General features: G+C 35.9%; 1 protein-coding gene across 1 annotated transcript; it reads right to left on the reverse strand.

Moving 5' to 3' along the window:
• Nucleotides 1-8526: 8526 nt before the first annotated feature.
• mafbb (v-maf avian musculoaponeurotic fibrosarcoma oncogene homolog Bb) lies at nucleotides 8527-10489 on the reverse strand. Its single transcript, XM_051913093.1, has one exon. The coding sequence runs from the start codon at nucleotides 10282-10284 to the stop codon at nucleotides 9316-9318; it is 969 nt and encodes a 322-aa protein (XP_051769053.1). The 5' UTR covers nucleotides 10285-10489; the 3' UTR covers nucleotides 8527-9315.
• Between the last annotated feature and the right edge of the window lie 804 nt (nucleotides 10490-11293).

The raw sequence follows: 11293 nt of genomic DNA on the forward strand, positions 1-11293 counted from the left end.
TACACTCAATAAAACAAAAATCAAAACAAAAACAAACTTTATTAAGGCCAAAATTGTTGGTCGTCATAGGACGCTACTGCAAGATAGTCATAATTTGTGTAGAAATTTATACAAATCATTTTTAAACAAGAAATACTGAAATAGTTTATTTTACTATTTGTTTAGATTATCCTAGTTTTAAAATAAAATAAAATAGACATAAATAATAAAACATGTATTTAGAATTTAGCAGAAATGAAAACATAGTAAAACGTTTCCAAGGGAGTTTTAATATAACCTTTATATAACAGAAAAATAAATAATTAAATAATTTGGCCTGTAGTTGAAGAAACATGCATTCATCAAAAACTCTTTGTTTGATCATATGTTTCTGTGTATTGTGGTATCTATTGCAAAATGCATAAACATAGTGCAGTCGCATTACAAGAAACAATAATGCAGATAAATGTTTGTGGTTCCCATTTGTAGCTGTGAAATGTTACCTCAAATTAACACATTACTTCCCCATTCTGCTGAAGCACATAAGCCAGAGAGAAAGCGTCAAATGCCCTTGGTGGGGAAAGTGCTGACAAGCCAGCTTGACACGAGATGGCGAGGCCTGATAACACCTTTTGAAGCCTGATCCCTATTTGCCACCTGTGGGAAAGCTCGTCTTCTCTCTCCCCCATGTTCTTTGGCCATCATGGTCCTGTCATACTATACGAGCTGGTTTCAAGATCAGCAGAGACAAACACGAGCAGCAAAACACCAGCTACAGTGCTCAGCGTAAATGAGTACACCCCCTTTGAAAAATAACATTTTAAACAATATCTCAATGAACACAAAAACAATTTCCAAAATGTTTAATATAACATCTGTTTAACTTATAACATGAAAGTAAGGTTAATAACATAACTTAGAGAACAACATTTTCAGTTTTACTCAAATTAGGGTGATGCAAAAATGAGTACACCCCACTGAAAGTCTCTGAAGCAAAGCTAAATTTTAGACTACAAATGTCTAATTTAACAAGAATTCAACCAGAGGTGAGTCTAATTATTCATTACACAGGTGTCCAGCAGACAGTTGACTATAAAAGGGTATTAAAACCCCTTCCCATTTCATGCTGTCAGCAATGGCACCACATGGAAGAGAAATGACACAAGACCTGAGAAAGAAAATCATTTTTTTGCACCAGAAAGGTGAAGGCTACAAGAAGATCAGCAAAGCTTTACTTATCAGTCAGAATACTGTAGCAAAAGTGGTACAAACATTTTAAAAAGATGGAACTGCAACCATCTCACAGAGACGTCCAGGTCGTCCACGAAAGTTAACACCTCGACAGGAGCGTCTTCTGATGAGAAGGGTTGAAGAAAATCGGCACACAAGTTCACTGCAGTTATCTAAAGAAGTAGAAAGCCAAACTGGGGTGACTATTTCCCATGACACAATACGGCGTACACTGCAGAGGAATGACATGCATGGGTGCCGTCCACGAAAGAAGCCTCTCCTAAAGCCCAGGCACAAAAAAGCCCGCCTAGAGTTTGCCAGGGCCCATGCTGACAAAAATGAAGACTACTGGGACTCTATACTCTGGAGTGATGAGACCAAGATAAATGTTTTTGGAACTGATGGCTTCAAAACTGTATGGCGTCGCAAAGGTGAGGAATACAAAGAAAAATGCATGGTGCCTACAGTGAAACATGGTGGTGACAGTGTCCTTATGTGGGGCTGCATGAGTGCTGCTGGTGCATTTCATTGATGGCATCATGAATTCACAGATGTACTGCTCTATACTGAAAGAGAAGATGCTACCATCACTCCGTGCCCTTGGTCGTCGTGCACTTTTCCAACATGACAATGATCCTAAACACATTTCTGAAGAAGAACAGGGTGAAAGTGATTCAGTGACTCCTGATCTGAACCCAATCGAACACCTATGGGGAATTCTGAAGAGACAAGTTGATCATCACTCTCCATCCTTCCTAAAAGAGGTTATTCTTGAAGAATGGAAAAAGATAGATGTTGCAAAATGTCGCCAACTTGTTCATTCCATGCCTAGAAGACTTGGTGCTGTCATTAAAAATCATGGAGGCCATACAAAGTACTAGATGTAGTAGTTTTTGTTGTGGGGTGTACTCATTTTTGCATCACCCTAATTTGAGTAAAACTGAAAAATGTGTAATCTAACTTATATTATTAACCTTACTTTCATGTTATAAGTTAAACAGATGTTATATTAAACTTAGTCTTGTCAACATTTTGGAAATTGTTTTTGTGTTCATTGAGATATTGTTTAAAATGTTACTTTTCGAAGGGGGTGTACTCATTTACACTGAGCACTGTATGTCCTGAATGGAGGCGTGGAGTGATTTGTGCTCTTTAAAGTTTAAACCAAACACATTTGATCATTTCTTTACTCAGACTTCATTTCTGATATTAAAGGGTTAGTTCATTCAAAAATGAAAATTGTGTCATTAATTACTCACCCTCATATCGTTCCACACCCATAAGACCTTTGTTCCTCTTCAGAACACAAATTAAGATATTTTTGATAAAATCCAATGGCTCAGTGAGGCCTCCATTGACAGCAAGATAATTTACACTTTCAGATGCCCAGAAAGCTACTAAAGACATATTTAAAACAGTTCATGTGACTACAGTGGTTCAACCTTAATGTTATGAAGCAGCGAGAATACTTTTTGTGTGCAATAAAACAGAATAACGACTTTATTCCACAATATCTAGTGATAAAACACTGCTTCATGACGCTTCAAAGCTTTACAAATCTTTTGTTTCGGAACGTGTGTCAAACTGCCAGAGTCACGTGAACCATTTAAATTTCAAAACACACATGTCGTAACGAAGACTTGTTTACTGAAATCACGTGACTTTGGCAGTTTGATACACGCTCCAAACCACTGATTCAAAACTAAAGATTCGTAAAGCTTTGAAGCTTCATGAAGCAGTGTTTTATCACTAGATATTGTTGAATAAAGTCTTTATTCTGTTTTTTTGGCGCACAAAAAGTATTCTCGCTGCTTCATAACATTAAGGTTGAACCACTGTAGTCACATGAACTGATCTTGCTGCCTTAATTTGTGTTCTGAAGATGAACGAAGGTCTTACCGATGTGGAACGACACAAGGGTCAGTAATAAATTACATTATTTTCATTTTTGGGTGAACTAACCCTTTAAAGAGACAAAAAGCCAAACACTGAGCTGATTCAACATTAATAAAATATAAAAAACAATTTAAAAAACTTATTTTATTTCAGCTATAGTTGCCAATACAACGTTTATCATTTCCGTTAAATAACTAAAACTAAATCAACTAAAAAAATATGAAAAAAACTAAAAAAAAAAAATAATTACTAAATCTTCAACCAAAAATAAAATGAAAACAGAAAATATAAAATTAAAAATATTAACTAAAAACTATAAAAGTATATAAATCATAGTAAAATAATTCAAGTAACAAAAAGTCACGGCACTAAGCGTTTCCTTCATCCCTGTCCAATTTCACATTTTGTTGGGAGAACATAAAACTATTTTAGAAACATTTTATGATATTCTGGACTACACACTTGGGATGTGGCAGTTTTAGACAATACAATAAGGAAGATTGCTACTGTATTCATGTATCCACCCATTTGCTTTGTGGCATATGAGAAACCACTGTAATTTACTCCATTACACTATGACATACTCCATGTTATCTTGCTACATTTGACCCCACCTTCATTAAGATGAAAGCATGGTGAAAGTATCTCTTTAATTCCATTGAACACAACACATTGTTGAGCTGATTGGTCATTCAACAGTTTGGCAGATGTACAATTGCTAGCAAAGCACTGTAAGTCTATAAAAGCTTTTACATTTTGCATCTAGTGTGACTCTAGGTTTAGAAACAAGTCTTCCTCAGATGTCATCAGCAGGACGCATCTTTCTCACTGTACATTGTGTCCTGAAATATTCAGGATGCAGCCTTTGCGGCTCCAGACTTACGGCCGTGCACTTTTTGTCAACTCAGTGCTCATGAAATGTTCAGCCTTTAAGTCTGTGGCTTTAAAATAAAAGAGTGCACATGAGGCTTTAACAAAAGCATGACCCAATGAGTTTTTATGGCCGGTTTAATCTTGTACTTTAGCCAGGCAAAAAGGCAAGTGTATCAGTGGCAGAGGTTTGAGAGGGAGAAGGAAGTGACAGTGTGGGAGGAAGCCTGAATTCTCCTTAGTGGGTCATGTGTATGTTGTGTGCTCATGAAGTGCTGTCATCAGTTCTGACGCACAAGAGACCAGCTAGCATCTGCTTATCTGAGGTTTTCTTCTATAGAAATGTACAAGACACTTGTTTGCAGAAGTCGGCATAAAACTAAGCTTCCACTTGCAACCTTTTGCCTAAGAATGCAGAGAAATACTCAGAATACTGACTGTAAAAATGTCATTCCAAAACTGTGTGACTAGTTTTTGTCCTTACCAGGAAAGAGAGAGGTTTAAAACAACATTGGACCTCCATTGACTTTCATTTTATGGGCGAAAAACATTTTTCAAAATATATTTTTTTTTCTGAAAAAAAATGGAAGAACGGAAAAGTCTTGGAATGAAGTTTGGAAGTAGTTTTAATTTTTTTAATCTACAGGTTTGACTTTTATATTCAGCATTACACTGCTGCATATTGTTATAGTAAAATCAGTTCCTAAAGCTTACCGAAACTAAGACAATTCATTGATTTTAAGTGCTTGTGAAATGGTAAATCACAATGAATCACAACCCCCCCAGTAGCTGTCATAGCTCCAAACGCAGAAACAAGTGGACATCCTGAGCGGAAACCACTAACCCTACCACTGCATTGCATTCCTTCACTTCATCTCCCCTCACTCTCGAACAAAGTCACTTGACCAGACCCCTATTTAGGAAGTGAAAGAGGAAGCTCCATATATCCCCATCCATCCTCACTGCCACACGGCTGCTGCTGTTCACGTGAAGGGTGAGAGAGATAGAGGACACTGGTATTATCCGCACTACAAAACAGCCTGAAAGCAGGAACAGACCAGTTCTGACCAGCCAAGTTCTGCTTGAGAGATCAGGCACTTTTGACTCAGTGTTCGGCCAGAGAGTGTTTAGTGGTCTAACTGAACTAAAGTTGCTTAGGTTACTGTACCCTAACTGCGGGTGGATGTGTACTAATAATCAAAAAAAAAAAAGAAGAAGCTATAATTCAAAATGTTCTACATGGTGCAAAGCAGCTAGTTCTCATTTTAATATTATTTTAATTTTAATATAAAATTCTAAATGTGAATTATATAAAATGTATTAAAATATATAATGTATGTTAAATTAAAATGATAATTTAAATAAATAGTTGCAAATAAAATTATAAATGTATATTATATAAAATAGAAAAATATATTTTTTACATTTATACTTTTAATATAATATACATTTATATTATTATTTTTAATTGTATAAATATATTTATAATTTTACTATAATATACATTATAGTAATGGATATTATATCAAAATTACAAATTAAATAAATATATTTATACAATTCTAAATCAAAATAAATAATATAAATGCTAAAATAAATGTAAAAAAAAATGCTACAATGTAAAATGTTCTGCAAGGCACAGCGTAATTCTGTTTTTAATACAATTAAATCAATATAATTTAATATTATTCAATAATATTATTTTATAGTTTATATATATATATATATATATATATATATATATATATATATATATATATATATATATATATATATATATATATATATATATACATACATACATACACACACACACATATATATATAATATATATATATATATATATATATATATATATATATATATATATATATATATAAACATTTGAAAAGTAACTGACACTACTGGAACTTCAAACGGGATGGGTTCTATGGTCAGATAAAACTAAAAAAAATTAGCTTTTTAGCAGCAAACACTCAAGATGGGTTTGGTGCACACAGGGGTAAAAAGTACCCCATGTGTATAATGAAATATACTGCTGTATCTTTAAAGTTGTGGGCCTATTTTTCTGCTGGAGATCCTGGACATCTTGTTCAGATACATGGCATCATGGATTCTATCAAATACCAACAGATAAAAAATCAAAACCTGACTGTCCCTGCTAGAAGTCATATAATGGGCCGGGGTAGGATCTTCCATCAGGACAATGATCCAAAACTAACACAAACATGTGTCACTGAGCACAAAATGAAGCTTCTGCCATGGTCGTCCCAGTCCCCTGACCTGAACCCTATAGAAAATGAGTGGAGTGAACTGAAGAGAAGAAGCACCAACATGGAGCTGGAATCTGAAGAATCTGGAGAGATTCTGTATGAAGGAATGGTCTCTGATCTCTTGTCAGGTGTTCTCCAAACTTATCAGGCATTATAGGAGAAGACTCAGAGCTGTTATCTTGGCAAAATGACATTGCAAAAAGTATTGAACAAAAGGGTATGATTAATTGTGAGCAATGTGTATTAGAGAAAAACACGAGATTTTCCCCCCATTTAAAATTCTTATTCTCCAATGAAAGGTTGGATTTTTGTAGATTTTTAAAATAAAAGATCAAAAGGATTAACGATGCAGATTTATTTTCATAGCCTTCTTTGGTCATATTTACCAAGGGTATGAATAATTTTGAGCACAACTGTATATTAAAATGACCAATGTATTTGATAAAATATAATATATATATATATATATATATATATATATATATATATATATATATATATATATATAATTGATAAAAAAATATATACCAATGTATTAATATATAATATAATCTTTAATATATACAGTTGTAAATGTATATAATATTAAATTTATATATGTAGGATAATAAACAATGTATATTACACTAAAATTATAAATGAAATAAATATATACATTATACAGCAAAATGCTAAAATAAATACATTATAAATTACATTAATATAAATTATAAACATAATAATAATCATTAAACAAAATAAAATATTTTTTCTGTCAAATAATATTCTTAATCTTAAATAAAAGTTGTTTACAGCTCCCGAACAATGTAGCAAGCTGACAAATTTATACAGAACATTAATAGGTGTGCGTTTATGTGCATTGTTTAACACTTTGAACCCGGCTCATCCCATCATATTTAGAGCCATACACCCGTTTTACAACCAGAATATGTTTACAAGCCACTGTTAGTCTATTATCAACTTTTTTTGCTTGTTCTTGGTGTCTTCCTGTCTCAGTGTTTCTGGTTTCAGTGACCCTCTGATGCCACAGAGAAGCAGACACCTTGGGTAGAGTGCTGACTCAATGGACCCCCTCCTCCCCGGGCAAAGGCAGAGTGGGGGAAGGAGGGGACTGCAGGGTTCAGACATTAGCCACAATATCTCATGCGCATGCAGGAAGAGTGGTTAGTGACTTTTACAACTGCGTATGCTGTTATAAACACCGTAAATCGAGTCATTTCTCACTACAAGAAGAACGCCGTAGGAAGAAAAACAAAATACCAATGATATAACTAACAATCTGCATTTAAAAACAAAACAAAAATGTGCTATTAGTCAAATAAAAGCAACCCGAGGAATGATGATTACTCTGAAAAATCCACAACCAACAGCTTACAGAACAAAAAAACTGACTTGAATGAATGTCAGTCATGACGAGCGTATCGCTAGAGTCACATAGAGTCCATGACGCTTTCATAACAATCATTCTCACTTATGAAAGACAAGCTCATCTGTTGTTTAGTGAAAAACTGCTTTTGCACCTGTGACCCTGTATTGCACAGGTGGCACATCATTACAAAGGGGTCAATCTTGCACTAACTGTTAAGGAGCAGTTGACAACAAGGTCGAGGGTTAAAGGCTGTTTTGCCACACATGTTGTTTGGACCCCGAGAAAAGGAGAGTTGTGTAAACCAAAAATAACAAGATCTATTTATGTCAGTGTTGTGAAAGTGAATCAGCTTTACTTCTATAATTTGCAATCAGTATTTTAGGTTTGCATATTTAAATCCTCTCAATTCATTACCAAACTGCAAACATTGTACGTGATTTAGAGTTTAGGTTACTCATTTTTCTTGTAAAGTCTGTCATAATGGGCTGGCCTTTCCAGCAAAACTTTCTGTGTTACTGGAGTTCGTAGTACAACAAGTACGTTTAAGAGAAATGAAGCGACAGTTCAGATGAATGGCCTTTGCTTTCCTCTTAAGAAGAGGACAGAGGGCTAAACTTATTTCCACCTTGGTACAATCAGTGCCGTGCAGCTCTTCTCTGAGTCTCTCGAGTCATTACCAACACAGTTGTCTCAGGAAACAGCCGTTAAGCAAGGTCAAAGGTTGCTGCAAGTAGACATACCTGCGTTCTGGCTTTTTTTTTTTTATGTTCACATGATCTTTTATGTGCGTGTGTTGTTTCAGGTCAATCTGTGTCGACATTTAATGAACAATGTGGTTGATGGGTTACATATAAAACATCTATGCACGTAAGGTTCATACAAAAATAAGAAAGATTAGGAAACTCAAATACTTTTTTGCTTCAGAAAATTTATTCTGGTAACAATGAAATGCAAATCACAATTGTTTACTCAATTCGTTAAAATGGTACAACTGATTAATGAAACAAATAAAAAGATATACAAAATGTTCAAACAAACAAAAATACCAGTGCAATGCATCTATTGCCAAAAGGGTCAAATGTCATTTGCATAGCTGAGGTGGCTGATGGAGTTTGTTGTGAAAACTCGAAGATAAAAGATACATTATCAAAACCAGCTTGACATGTCAGAGATAAAGTCGAGTGAAAATATAAAATAGCCTACTGAATAAGAGAATTAAAACTTTCTCCTCCGCTGACACACACACACACACAAAACACACACACACACACAAGATGGTTTGCTGGTCTTGCAGCTGGTTTTAGAGAAGTTTTGGGTACACTGTAAAAAAAAAAAAAAAAAAAAAAAAAAAAAAAAATTATATATATATATATATATATATATATATATATATATTTTACTCCATTTTTTCTTTTGTCAAATCAACTTATATAATTAATATAGTTCAGATAACATAATATTTTGAGTTTCTGTTTATTAAACCAATCGCCTTCAATTTTAACTTCAATAAACTCAAAATTTTAAGTCAACCAGGTAACTTTTTTATTTTTAAGCTAAACCAGCAATTCTTTTTTTTTCACAGTGTATGTTTCAGTTGGTTAGACCAGCAAACAATCTTATGCAGGTTTAAGATTTTTTTATTATTATTATTATTATTATTTAGCAGAAACATAAGAAATCCTAAAATACATTTTGAGCTATCGCAAAAATTCAGGTGATGATGGATTTTCACAAGAGGGTCCATTACTGTGTCGGTTCATTCCGACAACTAGCCTCTCGCATTTGAGTTTATACGCGTCCCTCTCGCGCACCAGCCGACTGAGCTCGTGCTTCAGCTGCTCCACTTGCGTCGCGAGGCTCGTCTTCTCGTGCTCCAGCATGTGTTTCTGCTGAACGCGTTTGTGCCGACACGACTGGGCGTACCCGCGGTTTTTCAATGTACGGCGTTTCTGCTTCAGGCGGATAATTTCGTCCTTGCTCATGCCACGGAGGTGTCGGTTGAGCTCGCGCACAGACATGGACACCAACTGCTGGTCGGAGAAGCGGCTCTCCGCGCGCTCGCTACGCCTGTGGTGCGTCTGCTGGTGGGACTTTAGGTGCGTCGCGCCTTGAGATGGGCAGTCGAGGTGCTGCATTAACTGATCCATGCTTTTTCCGTGCGCAAAGTCGGTATTGTGGCCGAGCTCGGTGTACTGCTGCTGTTGCTGCTGTTGCTGATGATGATGATACTGGTGCATGCTCGGTGCGTTGAACTGACCCATGCCCCTGTATCCCTCCATCTCTGCCTGGTGGAGCTGAGGCGGGTGTCCATGCATGAGATTCGCACTTAAGGCTTCCCGGACATCCTCATGTGTTAGTTCAAGACAGTGTGGATCTGCGTGCTGTGGATAAGTCCCCGTGCTCAGGGTCCAGTAGAGATCTTCAGCACTGCTTCTCTGTCCACTCGGGCTGAAGCTCGGTGATGAAGGCACGGAGCTGCACGGGGTGCTCATGGGTGTGCTGGACACGGAGCCTGGTACGTGTAGACCGCACTGCTGGATAAAAGAGCGGTCTGGTCCCAAAGCTGCAGCCTCCTTCTTCACATCAAATCTCATGTCAAAGTCACCGTAGTCCATATTCAGCTGATTTTTTGCCAGGTCCAGAAGACCATGATGCTCCGCCGTCATGATTTCTGCTGATGTTTCGATGAAGCGAACAACTTATTGCTGTGGTTTAGGTTGCATTAAGGTTCTGAAAATCCAGCTGGATGTGAAGACAACTCTTTCAACCACCCTCCTGAACAATTTAGCCAACGGAAAGTTGGCAGGCTATCGCCTTTTAGTTTCAGATGGTCTCTCGTTGACCAGCGCAGGATTTATGTTGAAAAGAAAGTAAATCACGCTGCTTTAAAAGCAGCCGCGCAGTGAGACCACGCCCTCTTTCCTATCACAGCTGTCACTCTCACCAAAACACGTTTAAGTTACATTTACCTCGAATCAAAATAAAAACCAAGAAGTTGCATTTTGTACAACGAAAAGGAAACCTTTTTTTTTTTTTTTTATTCAAATATGATTCTCAGTATATGATAACATATTTTTACTACCACGATACACACTTTACAAGCTGCTACCACAATATAAACTTTACAGTAGGCTATAATGATCCCTGACAGTCACAAGCATTATGGTATGCATTCTGGTGACTGTATATTTCACAATTCCTAACTGTCAATAAATTAGCCTGTATAATGTTTATACATTTGAGCTATTAAAATATGATTGTCATTGTAAAATGCACTGATAGGCTACTCGGGTGGCAACAGAAGGCCACACGATCCCTTAAAGTTGGCCTCTCCAGCAACTGTAACCAATAATAATAAAGAGAGAGAACAGTGTCTTCTACACAAGACCATCAGGGTAGCACGTGACACTACGGTTATAAGCATCAACTAAATAACATAAAATGCAACATAAAATGTACTCCAATGTACATGAGAGATGACAAAAATAAATCTAAACAACTGGGAATGCCCTTTTCCTCATAAATTGTAGCTTTACTTATATAAAAAGCATTATTTTAACAAGTGTATTGCTTTGTTTAATTTAACAGGTTTTCACTGTTGTATTTTTACAGTGTATCATTATCATTTTTTTCCTATATTGTAGGTATGAGGAATGCAAAAAAAAAAAAAAGATA

This window comes from Ctenopharyngodon idella, chromosome 11 (assembly GCF_019924925.1).
Source record: "Ctenopharyngodon idella isolate HZGC_01 chromosome 11, HZGC01, whole genome shotgun sequence".
In the NCBI taxonomy this organism is placed as follows: domain Eukaryota; kingdom Metazoa; phylum Chordata; class Actinopteri; order Cypriniformes; family Xenocyprididae; genus Ctenopharyngodon; species Ctenopharyngodon idella.